Consider the following 20,021-nt stretch of genomic DNA (forward strand, 5'->3'; position numbering starts at 1 on the left):
ATTTAACCACAAAAGATAATCTCATTTACCTTTTTCAAGTTGAACTCTATTTTTAGTAACAACGTTTTGCTGTAGCGCCCATATTCGACAAAGGTCAGACTTCAAAAAAGCTAGTGCATAACTTCAATATATATACTTACTTTCTGCAAAGTTTCAAGGTTGTACATAAAAAACTGTAGGAGGAGTTGATTTCACAAAATTTCCCCAACCGCCCGCCCGCCCGCACTTCACCATACTATAGACCGGATTTGCACTTCGTGCAACCCGGCCAAAAATTGTTGATATGACAAATTTTAAGTGTCAACAGTTTTTTTTTTTTTTTAAACTGCTAATTCATTAATATGTATAAATTAGTTGTGGATATTGGAGAAATCATGTATAATAGACATGCAGTAGAAGAAATACCAGCATAGGCGTTATTGCCCTTGACAATATTTTTACAATTATAAATAATTGATTTTCTATGGAAAATTCAAAAATTTTAAGCATAAATAGTTTACCAGATTTTTTATTTTATGCAGTGAATATAATTCCCCTGAAAGATATATTTCTATCATGCACAAAGTTAGATTTATAAAGAATTTTGCAAAAACCTATGCCATCACACGAGGATCGATCGACCTTAAAATAACTGTTCATGAAATATACATTACACTCCCGTAAATCCACCCACCATACGACAGAGATCGAATAGAATCGGGCTCACTAATCATTTGTTCCAAGTTAGTCAGAGCGGAAGTTTTGAAAAGATTTATAAATAGCCTTCATATAATACAACAAAGTGAATGTTCCCTTTACAGTGGACTACTTAACAAAGGGATTTGGAATAGACACTTGTGAAAAATAATCATACAGTAAAGGTAAGCCACTATGATAAATTTACTAACTTTCAAAGGGAAGTAACCCTTATGGCCTTACATATTTATCATTGTAAACGTCTAAAATCATCCTGTCTCGAAAAAATCGATCACGACACAAAGCTCGTCGGTAAAAATTCCATATATATTTACAAACAGCTAACAGTCGACCATGATTTTCGCTTACGTAGGTACTTACGTAAGGGTTTGACTAGATGTAGTGTGTCTACTAGTTAGTAGAAAACTTGCATAAATTCTAATGTTACGTCATTTAATGAAACGGACTTAAGTCAAATATTTAGTCTAGTCAGAAAGTTACGCCAAACTAAGCATACGCAACTAGTTACGATGTTTGATGAAACGGAGTCCTGGTTATTAGAGTATAAAATGTATCTTTCATTACCTCTTTCCTCTTTCTTCGTTCCACAACATCTACAATATTAAAAATCGACAGTTCTTTACACAATCAATAATGACTAAAATTATAATTCATATTAGTTTTTACGCGGTTAATATTTAAACATTTACGTGGTTAATACAACCTTCTAAGTATGGACGGGGAACTGTCATCACCGATGAAATCTGGTCGTCTTTCTCGTGTACCCCATCTAAGGATGTGCAAGCTCCCCAGGATATAAATCAACAGTATCATACTTACTGCGGGCACAGCAAAGAAGTACATAGTACCATAAAATAAGTATTTGAATTCCTGTAATAAGACAACAACAAACAGTAAGAAATGTTGCCCTTTTAGAACGGGCTGTACTTTACTTCGATGGAAATTTTTGATAGAATTTTTTCACAAGATTTTAATGAAAAAGGAAAATAACGAACAATGATAGATATTGTAAATCCAATAAATAATACAAAATTAAGGATAGAGCAAACACAGAGTCCAGGCCTGGAGGTTATAAAACTTTTTGAGCACGTTTTCTTACTCAAACTTGAACAACTCTGTGCTCTAAATCGCATTCATAATCAAAAGTGAAGGCTTTACAAATTTCATAAAATCATTCTCACACTCAAATGGAGTACATGCTCATAATTTTTCGATTATGTTTCGAAACTTGCTCGGTTGTACTCAAAACAAAAATGACTGAGTTTGAGTCTGAGTACGGTAAAAGTTTTATAACCTCCAGGCCGGAAGATAACAAAGATGGGATCAAATGTCTCAGCAAAGTAAACATCCCATGTTGACCGGTTAGCCTTATATCTTAATCTTTTTACGTACATGTATCATATGTCGATTTAATATATCCCTGTGAGCTCGAAATAAAGGACACCACAGAGTCGTCCACCTCTGCTTCATACTTAGATATCTTATTTAAAGTAGATATTAACGGCAAACTTACAACTCAACTGTATGACAAACGGGATGAGCTCGGCTTCCCCATCCTCAACTTCCCATATTTATGTAGCAATATTCCATTTTCACCTGCATATGGTGTTTATGTATCTCAACTGATTCAATATGCAAGAGCTTGTTCTGGGTATGGTCAGTTTTTAAATCGAGGTAAGCTACTGACAAACAACTTGATGGTACAGGGGTTTCAACAGTCTCGATTGAAGTCAGCATTTCGCAAATTCTATGGTCGTTGTAACTATCTAGTTCGTCAATACAACCTATCATTGGGTCAAATGCTGTCTGACGTGTTTCATACCGATTGTTAAGCCGTTCTTGGCACACTGATTTTAACTGCGAATAACTCAGTTTACCTGATCAGGATATAGGGCTCACGGTGGGTGTGACCGGTCAACAGTGGATGCTTACTCCTCCTAGGCACCTGATTCCGCCTCTGGTGTGTCCAGGGGTCCGTATTTGCCCAACAATCTATTTGGTATTGCTTGTAGGAGTTATGAGGTTGATCACTGTTCGTTATTTTCACCTTTCATGTAGTAATCCATGTTCAAAATCAGTACGAAGGAAGCTGCCTAACATTTGATATTGAACATGTCAGACTGCATATCCAATGTGTTTTCGGATAATCTCTCTCTCTCTCTCTCTCTCTCTCTCTCTCTCTCTCTCTCTCTATATATATATATATATATATATATATATATATATGGCAACATTATGTAATTCTTTTCGATTGTCCTGAAGAAGGGACGGGTCATCCCGAAACATTGACAATCTGGTTGTTCGTGTCGTTGATCATTTTAGTGCTTTGTATGTATATATATATATCTATATATATATATATATATATATGTGTGTGTGTGTGTGTGTGTGTGTGTGTGTGTGTGTGTGTGTGTGTGTGTGTGTGTGTGTGTGTAAAACTTATACGGTACCAATTTTGATGCACCAGATGCGCATTTCGACAAATAATGTCTCTTCAGTGATGCTCAACCGAAATGTTTGAAATCCGAAATAACTATGAAGCTTTAGAGCTAAATATAGCCAAAAACAGCGTGCCAAAAAAGTGGAGCCAAATTCGTCCAAGGATAAGAGCTATGCATGAGGGAGATAATTCTTAATTTTGAAATGAATTTCTAAATTTTATAACAGCAATTAAATATATATATATATATATATATATATATATATATGACCAACGACACGAACAACTAGATTGTAAAATTTTCGGGACGACCCGTACCTTATTCAGGACAAACGAAAAGAATTACTTAATGTGGCCAATATCAACATCAACAAAGAATAATAGCCAAAACTACATATATAAATACATCTAGCACTACAACTAGACTAATCTACTAACGTATTTAAAACGCAGACTACATGTTTTTGGTCTTTAGGCTTGTCAATCAATGTTAAAAGCGGAACGAATTAGGACATGCCTTATTCGTCCAAAGAGGTAATCCAAATTTACTAAGTTACTTTCATATGCTAATTTCTAACAGTGGTTCAAACTTTGTAAGTTGATATATATATATATATATATATATATATATATATATATATATATATATAAAAGCACTAAAAAGGCCACGACACTGTTGGTTATTTAAAATTCGAATTTTCGACGCAACCCGCGTCTTTATCAAGAAACATATATTACATAAACAAATAACACGCAAAAACGACAAGTATCGATAAACTACATTGGTGACAAGAGTGATACACTGTTGTACTGAGTGATAAAAATGATGGTGATTTCGTTGTAAAGCGTGTTTACTGACTATAGTTTAGAGAGTTTGTACCACGGTCGGGTCGGGATGGAAATAGAATTATTCTTGAAAATTACAGAAATCAGATAAATTTAGAAGGAAAACTTACACAACAATGTGATTATGGAATAAAATGGTGTGAAGATAATGATATAGACTGATTAAGTTCAAAACAATATTAGGTAGTACTAGGTAGGCCGTATCATTGATGATTCGGATATGGTGAACAGCGAAAAACAATGATTGCCAGAAGAACACGATCAAACAACAAACAAGGTCAATGAAAAGACACAGATCTAGCATTAAAATCAAAATCAACAATCGAATAGGTGAATGGGAGAGAAGTCTAAGGAAAAAGATACAGTATTATTTTTCAAGGTAATATATTTTTCAAGGTCAGACAAATTAAAGCCGCATTCTGGAAATTCTGATATCGCAACATAAAGAGCTATGCGAATCCGAACGTATGTGGATTTAGAATAATGTTTTACCATAGTTTAGAGGTCTTAAGATGATAAATAAGTCTTCAAGGTCAATTCATTTTTTTTCCTTTAGTTCAAAAAGCCACAATATCGAGACTAGAATATGAAAGGGAGAGAGAGAGAGAAATAGCTATATAAATTCATAATTGTAATGATTTCTTATGATGTTCTAACATAATTGGGAAGTATTGAAGGTCAAACAATAATCGCAATTTTGGGAATCCTCGTTATGGCTAAATAAAGGAACTCAAGGTTAAATAAAGGAACTCAAGGTCAGAGCCTTGAAACTGGGGGAACGAATTGTATTTATATCAATCAAACACAATAAGATATCTTATCGGGTGAATTTTGGCGATTAGGCTATGAAAACTGATTTTAACTAAGGATTTATCCTGGATTCATGCGCGTGAAATCATTCAAATTATTCATTCCACCTGGACGGAATGATTTCAAACGGTGTATCCAGGATTTTTCTGTGCTCTTTCTCTCTGCATCGGTCCATATTGGGTTATGATCAATAACAACCACTTGCATGTCTTGCCAAATGTGACCTTCTTTGTTGAAATGTTCCCCTACGGGTTCGGTCACGCGTTTGGTTTTGATGGTTGATCGGTGGTTGTTGGTCCTAAGTCTGATGTTTGTAGTTTCCCCAACATATTGTTGTCCACATTGTTTACAATTGATGAGGTATATGCAGTTGTTGGTTTTACAGGAGAGTTGACCCAATATTTTATACGTTTATATATATATATATATATATATATATATATATATATATTTTATTCCATAATCACATTGTTTTGGAAGTTGTCCCTCTAAATTTATCTGATTTCTGTAATTATCAAGAATAATTCTATTTTCATCCCGACCAGACCATGGTACAAACTCTCTAAACCATTGTCAGTAAGGTAGCAGGGGACTATAGGCCCGGTCAACTTTTTCAAAAAATGGAATTACCCCGTATTTGAAGTGATATTACATGTGTAAAAATGTATACAATAATTTTAGGATGCATGTCAAATGTAGCTGAGTGCTTAGTAAAAATGTTGATATACAACATGTAGGTGTCACCATGATTCCTAGCATATAGATGGGTGCAAATACGAAACTAAGACACGTGGTCAGTTGCTGAAGAAATTCCGGTGAAAACATGCAGGGTCTAGCAAAAGGTCTAGCTGTGAGGGAAGGTGGATGGTCCCATATGAGAGGTAGATTTTTGTGATTGTGCACAGTGTCTAAATCCCCATGTTTGGTACTGTGATGGTGTGGGGTGGTGCGGATTAGCCCAAATGAGGGAAAATCAAAGCAAAAAAGGGGAACCTGCTCAGAGCATGTTTTGTGCACCAGCACCAGTATTTATAGATTACATGTAATTTAGGGTCATAATTTATTAACTATATATATATATATATATATATATATATATATATATATATATATATCAACTTACAAAGTTTGAAGCACTGTTAGAAATTAGCATATGAAAGTAACTTGGTAAATAGTGTACCCTGGGATGAAGAAGCGCAGCAAGGATAAATATTCCAAGGACGAATCCGAAGAAGAATGTCGAGATGGAACAGAATTCGCTCTGTTTGGCCTCTATCGCCAGCCCGATTAACAATACGATCATCAGCAGACTGTACACAGTGGATAGAACACCGCAAACGTAAATCTGAAAGTACCAAAGTTTTGTGTCATTTACAACCATGTTTTACAACACGTGATGCATTTTCGATTAATTTTCTAGTACACGTCAATTTACCCTCTTAACTTGGAATAGAATTGGTGAAAATTGGGGCTAGGATACAGAAAGCCATCAACATTTTAGTCAAACTATGAAATCTGTACGACTCAATACGTTATAATCTAAACATCAACTAGAAAATCGATTAATTGTTAATTGACTTGCTTATTTGAAGTTTTTCATCCCTTTGAAAATAGCTAATCATTCACTTATATCAATCGGTCACCGACTGGATATATCTACTATATAGGGGAAAATACCACAAAAACTACATGAACTATTAATCATAACCACGACATGTGGCCTTGGTTTCTATACCTTCATCTATCAGACCACAACAATTATTTCTAATGGAAAATGGTCAGTGGGAAAAGAGTGTACATGTATATCTTTTATGCAGCTACATTAAGACTTCCCGAAAAAAAAACGTGTTACGCAGAAATGTACATCAGTGCATTTCACAGTATATGGCACCTGATCCCATCTCTGGTATGTCCAGGGGTCCATGTTTGCCCAACGTTCTATTTTGTATTGCTTATAAGAGGTGAGATCAGGTGCCTAGTAGTAAGCATCCCCTTTCGACCGGTCTTACCCGCCGTAAGTCTTGATCCCGTAAACGCAGTTATCCGTAGTCGAAATTAGTGTACATGTACCAAGAACGACCCAACAATCGGTCAGACAGTATTTGACCCAATGATAGGTTGTATTGGCAAACTATATTGTTATAACGACCAAAGTATTTGCGAAATACAGTCCACTCCACTTATATTGAAGTCGGTGATATTGAAATATCTGTTATATTGAAGTTAAATCAAATCCCCCAGTAGCAATATTTGTGTATTTCAGCATTGGTTATATTTAACTTTGGATATAATGAAGAATTCAGGTCGGTCCCCTGAATTTCATTATATCCGGAGTAGACTGTACTGACGTTAAATGACACTGATGAAACCCTTGCACCATCAATTTGTTTGTCAGTAGCCTGGCTCGATTTAAAAACTAACCATACGCAGAACAAGCTTTTCCGTACCGAATCAGTTGAAAGAAATAAACAGCATATGCAGGTGATAATGGAATATTGCTACATAAATATGGGACGTTGAAGATGGAAAACCTGAAATCATCCCGATTTTCATAAAGTTGATTTGTTAGTTTGTTAGATGTAGTTTCAGGGGAAAGGTACGAATTATCCTGGTGCTCGTATAATTGATCATTGATTACTAACGAATACCCTCAAATCTGAATACGTTATACATTCCTTGTTCATTATCAACGATTTTAGGAATTTGTTCTTCATTCAAAGCATTTTTTGCTTAAACATAACTAACATTTACCTCTCTAACTACTTTATATTTCAATGCTATGAGATCTTTCACTTAATTGAAGGAACTTTATAACTTTGGAAGGTGGCTGTCACAATCACGTAACAATAAAAAAGTGGTAATTTCTGGTACATTAGATATTCCATATTTTGTCTAACTAATGAGTATTATGGAATGTGTTATGTTAGACTTGTACTTGATTGACATCCGGGACCTAGATTGCGCAGGATGTTCGATGTGTATCATTTCACTAGAAATATGACGTAACACTGACTACATAACTGTGTCTTTCATGAATGTTCTGGAGACTTCGGTTTTATTCTAAATACACTGTGGAAGCCCTGGTAGACACATACTTCAGGAATTGGTGATTAGATGCATATTCGGATATGTAAATATGGGGACTTACATGAATTTGATTGGAATTAACAATCGACTTGTGACATTTTCTGTGTGTAATTGTAGGTTAGTATTTTGTTAATGTTATATTTTTCTTTCAGTGATTGTAAATAAATTGCGTTCATTTTGAAATGTTTTTGTTAGTAAATTCTGTTTACACGCTATTTAGAGTTTATTCTGACCCTTAACATATGGCGTTTGGCGGCATAACAGATTAGTAAATTTAATTAACTTTACATACTTCAGGTAACCTTAACATTGTTGGTTGTGCGACTTTATTACCATAAGCGAATACTTATTTTTGTTGCAGAAAATGCAAAATCCTTTTTTTTTTTTTTTTTTTTTTTTTTTTTTTTTTTTTTTTTTTTGAGGCTCTGATAATTTCATACAAATTATTTAAATGATTCAAAACTGTAACTTACTGGTAACTCGTCTTTATCCGTCGTAACACAAATGATCATCAACACTGCCACTGGTGCGATGTTTAGTAGCAGGGCAACCCAAAGAGGCAGGTCTGGAAAAGCTTTAATCAGAGCTCCCAAAATTACAAGGAAGATAGTTCCCGGCGTGACGATGGAAGAGACAAACAGATACGTCTGGTAGATTAAGTACATTTTGTTGATGTGAGGATTTATTTTGCATATCTCTGTATTGTTTTTCCAGATGACATCAAGAATGTTTGCAAGCGTCGATGGTGTCCATCGTCTTCGCTGTTTGCAAAACTCTACGAACGTTTCTGGAGCGAATGTTTTTGCAGCAGCTGCCGACATGTACTCCACTTTGAAACCTTTTTTCAATAACAAGGTACAGAGCCATCTATCCTCTCCTGTAATGAATGAATAATTTGACATTGCTTAATGCATATCATTTCGTATACGAATATTTCATTCCTTATGATATATAGATGCATCTACTGATTTGAAACATACATACACAGGTATTGATTTTTTATACTGTAAAGGTAAAGTATTAACTGAAGTCCCTGGATTGAACACTTTTATCTCTTCCCAAAAACATCTATTTCACGAATAATTTAACATTTTAATTCTTATAGCATTTGTTTAAATGAAACTGATTACCTAGATCATATTGGATGTGATGCAGTGCCTTTTCTGGTTTTTGAGTGTATGTCTGTAACACTTCATCTAGAGCACTGCAACGGAAGAGACTGAAACATCCTGGGGAACACAGACAACATCCAAACACATGTTCAGTCGACTTCTGAAGCCAATGACTGGCTGCGTACTCAAACTTCTGATACCAAATCATGGGCCCTAAAACAATATATACATCAACTGAATAGTATCTAAACGCAAACAATTGCGGTTACACACTGATGAGCGCGTTCTACATGGCGTTTAAATCTCGTTACTGTCGTGGTCACGTTTTCGAAGAATTGATTACATCTTCTCCAAACGCTCGGCATTTAGAGATGAGGGTAGGGACTCTTTCTGATGAAAGGTGAAATATGACTTTACAACCGGAGGTCCAGTGTCGAGTCAGGCGTTGTTTCAACGTTAAGGACCCCTCATTGCTACAGCCCTGTGAGCTGCATGTTTGTATAGCACTAAAATTTGTGATATTGTACCTACAGAAGGTGGCATTTCAGCATGAATGAAATTTTAGCAAAAGATACGTAAATTAGAAAAGAAAACAAACCAAGCAGTACATGTATATGCATTCAACATTTTAGTTATTAAACTTAAAACAGCAATTGAAAACTTCGCTTGAAATTCCAAAATACGTACGTGTATATACACGTTGATTATTGTATTGTTTTGATTCTGAATTGGACATTATTCATAAGGTATTCGCTTACTGTTTGGGGCATTTTATTTGGACTTTGTGCAACAAAACGTACTGATTCGAAGCTGGAGTCGTAAATCATATTGGATATGATGTAATGGTTTTTCTGGTATAGTAATACCTTTGATATGAATAGTGTACAATCATGTTATATTGGTAAATTGCATTATTGACGCACAGCTGTAACTCTGAATGAAACATCTACATGTGCAAAAAAAAACTATAACATCGATTCAAGCAAAGTTGAATTATTTATGGTTTTAACATCGTAGCATTGGGTTTTTACGTTTATTCCAATACAATTTCTTCGTAATTAAACTTGTATTCAAAATCCCATGTACATTTTGGTTTGTTTATCTATTGTTTTACGTCGCATTAAAAAATAGTTAAGCCTTTAAACTATGCCACATGTTAGTGAAATACCACGAATTGTGAATTGCGCATATCACTTAAGAAATAAGATTTCATTTTTAGAGTTATTGGAATAGAACATGATTGATTGATTGTTTTGCTGTTTTCCGCCACATGAAATGAAGTTGGTCACCTGATCAAATCCAATATCACATAAAGGGCTTTATAGTAGATTTTATCACGTACCAACTTCGTGTCATATCCTAAAGACACTCAAAAATGATATTTTATTTTTTATATTTCTATTTTGATTTGTGTTATTACCGAGTTTTTATGTAGTAGATGATGGAAATAACGATCGTATAACAAAAAATATAGTTAGTTAGATTTTTATCGAAGAAATGATTAGGAACAATATCTAAGAGAATATAGGATATGAATATTCAATTTAGAAGGCTACAAATGTAAAATAACGGTAATTTAGAGCGTGAAATCAACTGAATTGAAGACAAGAAGAGCGGGGTAAACCATATTCATGATAGTGATTTGATCGCGATCAGCGATGGAGAAACTGTGGTCTACTTGAAGTTGAAAACTCAATTGTTGAACACAGATTTCGACTTAAATACAGAGGATCCAAGCGAATTGACGAAGCACAGATGTTTCAAGGTAGCGTTAAGCTCTTGGTTAGGTTTTGCAAGTTTTTGGAATTAAGGTAACGACATGTTCATCGCTAGGACTCGTGGTTGTAGTCATATAGGACAGATTTAGATGAAGTGTAGGTAGGTTGCCTTTTTACCGCGAGTAAGAGAAACTAAATACGAAATGACAGAGAGTTTTTGTTCACTTGAGATATTTCTGTCGTAGGATTTTAGAGAAGACTCGCAACGGTGCCCTGACATAGGGCTACATAATTTTTCGAGCCTCAAAACCAGCCTCGCTCATACCGAGTCAAGGCTGTGAATGTTATTGCCTTGAAACAACAGGTAATCATCATCATCATTATCATCAAGTCCTATAGATGAAAGGCGAACATAACGAACAGCGATCAATCCCATAACTCCTATAATCAATCCAAAAAAATTGAGAGTTGGACAAACACGGGCCACTGGATATACTAGAGGAGGGATTAGGTACCTAGGAGGAGTAAGCATCACCTGTCGACCCGCCACCCCCGTCATAAGCCTCTTATCTTGATCAAGCAGTTATCTGTAGTCACAATCAGTGTGCCAGGAATGGCCTAACAATTGGTATAAACACGTCAAACAGCATTTGATCCAATGACAGGTTGTGTTGCAAACTAGATCGTTAAAACGAAATTAGAAGTTGCTAAATGCTGACTTTAAGCCAGACTGTTGAAACCCCTGCATTATCAACTTATTTGTTAGTAGACTGCCTTGATTTAAAAACTGATCATACACAGGACAAGTTATTGTGTATCGAATTAGTGAGATATATACACACCAATGCAGGTGATAATGGAATATTGCTGCATAAATATTAGAAGTTCACGATAGAGAATCTGAAATCATCCCGTTTGTCATAAAGTTGAGATGTCAGTTTGCCGTTGATATCTAATTTCAATAAAATATGTAAAGATGAAGCAGAGCATGACGACTCTGTGGTGTTTTTAACTACTCTCCATTTCGTCGCTTCCAATATCAAAGTCATTGTATCAATTCGCCATGTTGCAGAAGTTGCAGTTTGAAGCCTAGTTCTAGTAGTTGTAGACATATTTCAACTTATCAATTTCCATATTTATACAGCAATATTTCATCATCACCTGCATATGGTATAGGTGTGTATATATCTAAACTGATTCAGTACGCAAGAGCTTGTTCTGCGTCTGATCAGATTTTATATTGAGACTGTCTACTGACAAACAAGTTGATGATGCAGTGGTTTCAACAGTCTAGTTTAAAGTCAGTATTTTGCAAATTCTATGGTCGTTATAACAATCTAGTTTGCCAATGCATCCTATCGTTGGGTCAAATGGTGTCTGACGTGTTTCATACCGATTGTTACGCCGTTCTCGGCACACTGATTTCGACTACGAATATCTCCGTTTACCTGATCAAGATATAGGACTCATGGCCGGTGTGACCGGTCGACAGGGGATCCTTACTCCTCCTTGGCACCTGACCCCACCTCTGGTATATCCAGAGGTCCGTGTTTGTCCAACTCTTTATTTTCTATTGCTTATTGGAATTATGACATTCACCCCTGTTCGCTACCTTCACCTTTCATTTCTTGCTTTAAATTAATGGACATGCATTCAGGTCTTGCAATTTGTAGAATTAGGTTTTATGTCATTCAAACTATTTTTGGGGGAGATTAGTATAGAGCATGTGTACTTGATACTGTTTATTGCAGCCTACTTTTGGACCTCTGTAAGTTGCATTAATTTCTAATTTAGAACGATGTTGGCTGAGTTTCATAGAAAGGTGACTTGATTAACCTGTTTATTTGGACCATATACATTTACTTTCTAGAAACAGAATTCTTCAAATATTTTGATAAATTTTGTGGTATGAAGCACTCTACAGAATTACATTGGATATCATTTTACTGTGAACTGGATTTAAGGGCCGACATATGTCTTCTACTCTCTGTATGCATGTATAATAAGAAAAAAACTACAGCTGTGAATACCTTTTCCTTCTGGTATGATTCGTCCACATGCAGCACCAACATGTTTGTCATTGTCCATCAATTCGACTAGACGTTTTACAGCTTTTGGCTTGAATTTTACATCTCCATCCAAAGTAAGAATGAATTGGTTTTCCAGTGCTCCCTGTCTGGGGTCTTCAAGTGGATTGTATTTCAGGAAGTAGTACATGTACATCACCTGGAAACAAATAGCAATCAAATTATATCCCGAGTCCAGATCATGTTCACTCTACAACCAAATCATAATGCCTACATCCAGGTCAAATACGTTAAATAGTCATGTCATGAAAACTCGAGTCAAGATCAAATACATTCTACAACCAAACATACATGTAATTGCACAGTTTTAGGCCATATACACTCTACAACAAAGGAATGATGTCCCGAGTCCAGGCTCAATACACTCTACAATCAAGTTATGATGTATCGAGTCTAAATCATATACGCTCTAAAACCAAGTTATGATACCTCGACTCCAAAATACACATGTACAGCAAAATCATGATGCTCAAAGACGTTCTGCAACCGATATATGGTGTACCAAGTTTAGATCCTATACGTTATACAACCAATGTATGATGTACCAAGTCTAAATCAAATACAAGTTACAGTTTTATTTATCGAGGTTCTAGTCCTTGTTAAAATCTTGTTATGAATTTGTCGTCATTACTTTGTAAAATACATCATGCTCTGTTTTTCCAGTCATACTATTTTCAGTTGTACTAATTAAATCCTAGATATCATTAGACCATAAAATTAAGTTAACTTAATTATCAAGTTTGAACACACAAAAATGTGTGTGAAGCTAACACTTTTCCATATGTGTGAATGAACATATTTGTTATTCATGTTGATTTTTTACAGGTGGTCAAGTGTTGTTACATATTTATTTTTACTGTTTGAAATATAAAATTGGATCTTGAGACCCATGTGACTGACCTGTATGGTACGCTTTACCATGTAATGAAACTAGATTGAATTTATGGTTATTGTATGGTTTTTGTCTGCCATTAAAACTGTTTCTTCCATTATCGAGTATTCAAAGCCCGGCAACATACCGAGTCCAGATCATATTCGTTCTAAAACCAAGTCGTGATGTCTCGGATTCACATCAAATACCTTCTACAATCGAGTGATTGTTTTTATGCTCAATTGATGAATTATACCTTCAACAAGGTATATCAAACCTACTAATAAAGCATTTGAGTCAAATGTAGAGGAATGTAATGAGAAAAGTTAAGCCAATCTGTAATACATGTAAAAACAAATGAGACTATGGTTTAATATTGCATATACCTATAACTATATTACATGCCTACGAAAGGATTAACCGTCGATATGTCAGTCCGTCGATACGTCAATATGAATATTGATATTTCTATACACGAACGGTTACATTTGTATTTTAGGTGTTGCACTTTTTTTCGTCGTTCAAAATAATCAATTGCGTATTGTAATACCAATGAGAAAGCTACCAATGTATACATTTTCCCAAACTGATTAAAATACAGTACTCTAACAGTGACATGAAAATGAGTGACTGCCGGTATCTTTAAGAAATATTAGCATCAATATTTTAGTATTCGTTCTGGACTTGTGTCACAATATTTATTCAGAGCGACGATTAACAAGGGCATGCATGTTATATATTTACTTCATCAGAGTTGCCTTACTTAAATTGGCACGATTTGGTATAAATAGCGTGAAAAGATTATCAGGGACCAGAAATTATCTTTGAAATTTACATTATTTCCCTAGATTTTCCAATTAAGGCCCCAAACTATCACTATAAAGATATTTTTGTTATCGATGCACACCCAGTAAGATAAATTCCAAAAATTTCAGATATGAGTTATGATGAATACTTAAAAATAACACGCTTGTGCTCTTGTCTAAGTTGTATAATTGCGGAAACATCTAAAGCACGCAGAACAGAAGAATGAGTACACACCTGAAACAGAAGAATCAGTACACACCTGAAACAGAAGAATCAGTACATACCTGACTCCAACGTTTCTTAACACGAATTTTCTTCTTATCTTTCAAATGCACCGTTAATATTGCTTTATCCTTGTCTCCGTACACGTATTTTCGGCCATAAGGTGTTGGGTATTCTATTTTCCTGCAATTCATCTTGTCACTGCATTTTCAAAAGAGTACATGTTAGATATTACAACCATTCTTCAGTAGGGAAAATTTATTTGTTCAACCGGTATATTCATGTAGTAAATTTGATTTTAATTTTTTATAAATTCGATATTCATAGATATATCATTTCAAGATATACGCATACTGTAAATTAACTTTATTTGCGTTCGAGAAATTTTTGCGAGGTAAACGAGAAACTTGTCGCCGTAAATATTTCCGTTCGCAAACTAGTCGTTTGATGTCTCTTATTTATTTAAGATTATCTCTGTCGCGAAATTTAGTCACGAAATACCGTACAAGTGGAATTTTTAGAGAGACACAAAAACGATTTTCCCATAAAAATGGGTATATTTATATATTTAGCGAGAACTGATTTTAGCGACTTTATAATTCCAGAAAAGATAACTATTGCATGTCCTACGATACAGAATAAATTGTTAGCGATATTCAATTTTAGCGATCTCAACAACGTCATTTATAATGTCGACATTAAATCCTCACTAAAAATTCTGCTTATACGGTAATGTCGTCGCGAATGAAAGTTGATTTTCAGAATGTAACAAATATGATATGAATTACCTGTATTTTCTTCTCATTTCCCTGACAAAATAGATAATCATCATTAATGATTATTATTAATACCATTAAATTATGCTATTTTCATTTTAGTAGAAGTGTCATTTGTTGGATATTGCATTTATTGCACCACAACACGGGTAACATTTGTATATTTTGGAGCAAAAAGCACGAGTAAATATACCCCCAAAAATCCACCTTTTAAAGCGAAAAAAATTAAGTATCCAATTAATATGGAATTCTATATACGACATCCAACTGCCAACTGCTTGCTGTTTCTGTAAGCTGCTAAATGCTTCCATTTTACACCTGAAGCCTTCCGAGGGCGGCTCAATTTTCAAATCCCTGTGATTAGTAAATAAGACGTGGTCGAAAGAAACTGAATTAATGACGAAATAGATAACAATGTAGTATACCCCATAAAACCTTTACAAAATGTCAAGTGGGTCTAAGTGCAATTTTGATCACCTGAATGCTCTATTTTTACCATCTCTTAAGAGCATAATGAAGGTTAATATAAGTCCTTTATCGCTAACACTCTCACACCGCATACAAATATTGCGTCATGGACCTCAAGTCGTCCAACTAACACTTTCATGGTTGTGTAATGTAACTTAAACAATACCAGAAACTCAAACTTAGTACGAAGATTATTCATGACTAAATTCTTTTCCATAATTCTCCCGAAAACTGATTTGATCAGTTGTATGTCATTTGGTGTCAGGGATGATTTTAAATTAGATGTCGCAGCAATACAAATTTCATCCAACTGGACCCATATAAGTACTTGTATCATGAATTTCAATTCAAAATTCCAATGCACTATTGTCATTCATATGTCAATTCGATATATCCCTGTGAACTCGAAATAAACACATCACAGAGTCGTCTACTTTTGCTTCATACTTATATATTTAATTGAAAATCCATATTTACTATATAACAACTCAACTTTATGATAAACGGGATGATTTCAATAAATAGAAAATCAACATTTCGCAAATTCTATGATCGTTAAAACGATATAGTTTGCAAAGACAACCTATCATTGGATCTAATACTGTCTGACGTGTTTCATACCGATAGTTAGGCGGTTCTTGACACACTGATTTTGACTACGGATAATTTCGTTTACCTGATCAAGATACAGGGCTCACGGCGGGTGTGACCTGTCGACATGGGATGCTACCTCCTCCTAGGCAGATGATCCCACCTCTGACATATCAAAAGGTCCGTGTTTACACAACTCTCAGAATTTCAGAATTTTTCGTTCATATACATGCATATTTTACATATCACGAACATGAATAACTATTTGTCGCTATGGGGCCTATTCGTTTTGCAGTTGGTATATGAATTTACTCATGAAAATATTCCATCAACGTGATTTGTGGGGAAAAAACTACAAACAAAATGAAATATCTGTCTTATATTATGACAAATTGCTGTCTGGCTTGTTTCATGCCAATTGTTAGGCCGTTCTTTACACACTGGTTTTGTTTTGAATACAGATAGCTCCGTTTATCTGATCAAGATATATGGCTCACGGCTGGTGTGACCGGTCACCATGGGATGCTTACTCCTCCTACGCAGATGATCCCATCTCTGGTATATCAAGGGGCCCGTGTTTACCCAACTCTCTATATTGTATTGCTTATAGGAATTATTAGATTGATCACTGTTCGTCATCTTCACCTTTCAATAATCAACAGAAATCATGAACTGTTTGAAATGTTTCTCCCACTCTAGGGAGAACAGCTCTATTAAACAAAATTCAACCTAAATTAAATATAAAAACCAGACCTGGACATTTTCAAGATATATCTATATACCAACGTCAATTCAATATGAGCACCCGTAACAGAGATAACTAAATATCATTATCAAGGCAAGCACCACGAACGGGTCTGTCTTTGTTGCATTTTAAACCTATTGACATAGGTTCATGTATCAATTTTCAATTGAATAGTCTGTAAAAATGTTCAATCTCTAATTTGCTAAATTCGATGTCTAGAACACGTCAGACAGCAGTTGACCCAGTGATATGTTGGCAAACTAGATCATTATAACGGCCGTAGAATTTGCGAAATGCTGATTTTAAATGCGACTGTTGAAACCCCTGTACCATCAACTTGTTTGTCAGCAGCTTGCCCCCATTTAAAAACTGACCATCCGCAGAACAAGCGATTGCGTATCAAATCAGTTGATAGATATAACAACCATATGCAGGTGATAATGGAATATTATACATCAATATGGGAAGTTGACAATGGAGAAGCTCAAATCATCCCGTTTGTCATAAACTTGAGTTGTAACTTGCTGTTAATATCTACTTTCAATAAAATATCTAAGTATGAAGCAGAAGTGGACAACTCTGTGGTGTCTTTTATATCAAGTTCACAGGAATATATCAAATCCACATATGAATGAAATTTATTATTGTTAATAGATAAATGTCGTCGATATATCTAAATGTCAAATTAAAGGCCATAGCAATAGATTTGTTCTTCTCACATATAGAAGTTTTTGGATAACTTCCACGAATATATATATATATATATATATATATATATATGAGGATCCTGCACAGTGCGATACGGATGACGTTACAATAGCCGATATCAATGACCAGTCCGGAAATCCATTATGCATATATACATGTATTAGTACGGCGTACAAAAATGCAAATGAATTGAAGTTCTTATTTGATCGTAACCATGATAAATTAATGTATCAAAGTTTTTTATCGTCATAAAATAACGTATAAAATGTGAAGATATGTCAATGTGTCAAGAACGGCCTAACGATCGGTATGAAACACATCAGACAGCAATTAATAGGTTGTAATGACAAACTAGATCATTATAACGACCAGATGATTTGTGAAATGCTGACGTTAAATAATACTGTTGAAACCCCTGGAATATCAACCTGTTTGTCAGTAGCCTACCTCGATGTAAAACTGACCATACCCAGAACAAGGTCTTGAGTATTGAATCATTTGAGGGATATAAACACCATATGCAGGTGATAATGGTGTAGACCCTAACATAACGCTGACAAAAAGCTGTTGGTGGTAAACTTTAAACAATAAGCAGTTGACAGTTGGCTGCCGTATTTCAGCAACTTCAGAACTTTTGAACTTTCTGGGGTTTCCTTTCTTTAAAGTTTATACGAGCTATTATCAAGATTTTCAAAAAGGTCATTCCAGTGTTATTTTCGTAACTATATATACAAAATAGTTTCAGAGTCACATTTATGCTCTAAACGTATAATATATGTTTTTCTAATAGAGTAAATATATCAAGTACAGATACCATCAATGCGAATATTCCCTCTAAGCTACAAGATCCAAAACTGCAAAAGTTAGCTTTCACATAAGATCTATTTCACGGAGAGTGGTGGGGATTACACACCTTTCAGTTATTGTTTCCAATCGTTTGACATATTCGTTCGGTTGGTCATCAAGGAAGGCATCATCAAAAATGATATGAGCTAAAACAAAAAGTAGGATTGGGAAAAAGTAATAGCTTACAAATATTTATTCTACCACGGTTATTGCAAACATCAAAGAAATGCCGCGGTCATTATTCTGCAATATACCTTCATAAGTAAGAACTGATTATGAGAAAATAGATTCTCATCTCATTCGCACTTTGTGATTTTCTAATACAGCGATAAATTCAATACCTGATAATTCAATTTCAAAATCATAAAAACCAATCAATATATGTTATAAATGACTAAAGAACAATTGTCATTCAGTATAAATCAATCGTTTGCATTCCGTGAGCGATACATATCTAAACATGGCGATGCACAGACAAGTTTTTCTTGAACTGTATATTCAAAGCAATTGATATAATCCGTCAATTTCAAAATAAATACTTGAAATATTTTTTTTCAAAATAGATTTACAATACTCCTATCATCTCATCTTTTTCGTCAGCCAAAAACAATATAGGCCATTTCTTAAACTGTCATGACGTCATAGTGACCTAATTCGTAACTATATAGAAAAGCGATTGGCTGATTATTTCTGAACCGATGTGAAATAGAAATATACTTCTTATTTTCATGTATGTTTCAGGAAAACCTCCTTCCACTCGAATTATTGTTTAGAATATAAAAGCCTCGGCTAACTCCTCAGCTTTTATATTTCAAAACATTTCTCGATCTCGGAGGTTATCCTGAAACATACACAAAAACGCGGTCAGCATTTCTTCAATAATTCATATCCCTTTTTTTCTTTTCTTTTATATCAATTGCAATAAATTGTACAATGCACTAAAAGAATAATGACTTAACAATAAAAACTACATATAAATATACCTAGCACTAAAACTTATTACACTCGAATAGTTTCCCCTAACTTCCTCATGAGTATTAATACTACTAAATAGATAGATAGATAGATAGATAGATATAGATACATAGATAGATAGATAAATATACTTCACCTTCGTAGGTATGTTTTATGGTATTTGTCGCCGTGTGATCCGTTTGGTCAAACAATCTAAAAGTTAAAACGTTTTCGTGG

The 20,021-nt window shown here is 34.7% G+C and overlaps 1 protein-coding gene and 1 long non-coding RNA gene across 2 annotated transcripts in view; one reads left to right on the plus strand and one right to left on the minus strand.

Moving 5' to 3' along the window:
- Nucleotides 1–20,021, minus strand: part of LOC125646433 (uncharacterized) — an 85,345-nt gene that overhangs the window by 15,335 nt on the left and 49,989 nt on the right. The window contains exons 7-16 of the mRNA XM_048872705.2: nucleotides 19,942–19,997; nucleotides 18,898–18,976; nucleotides 15,485–15,505; nucleotides 14,759–14,897; nucleotides 12,740–12,935; nucleotides 9,010–9,204; nucleotides 8,353–8,756; nucleotides 5,973–6,137; nucleotides 1,400–1,566; nucleotides 1,261–1,289 (exon numbers count right to left, since the gene is read on the minus strand). Of these exons, the coding sequence (XP_048728662.2) occupies nucleotides 1,261–1,289; nucleotides 1,400–1,566; nucleotides 5,973–6,137; nucleotides 8,353–8,756; nucleotides 9,010–9,204; nucleotides 12,740–12,935; nucleotides 14,759–14,897; nucleotides 15,485–15,505; nucleotides 18,898–18,976; nucleotides 19,942–19,997 (1,451 nt within the window). The remainder of the gene's footprint in view (nucleotides 1–1,260; nucleotides 1,290–1,399; nucleotides 1,567–5,972; nucleotides 6,138–8,352; nucleotides 8,757–9,009; nucleotides 9,205–12,739; nucleotides 12,936–14,758; nucleotides 14,898–15,484; nucleotides 15,506–18,897; nucleotides 18,977–19,941; nucleotides 19,998–20,021) is intronic.
- Nucleotides 7,727–8,862, plus strand: LOC130046729 (uncharacterized). Its single transcript, XR_008795716.1, has 2 exons — nucleotides 7,727–7,996; nucleotides 8,594–8,862. It is a non-coding gene; the product is annotated as an uncharacterized LOC130046729 (long non-coding RNA).

Source organism: Ostrea edulis, chromosome 6, assembly GCF_947568905.1.
Source record: "Ostrea edulis chromosome 6, xbOstEdul1.1, whole genome shotgun sequence".
NCBI classification, from domain to species: Eukaryota; Metazoa; Mollusca; class Bivalvia; order Ostreida; family Ostreidae; genus Ostrea; species Ostrea edulis.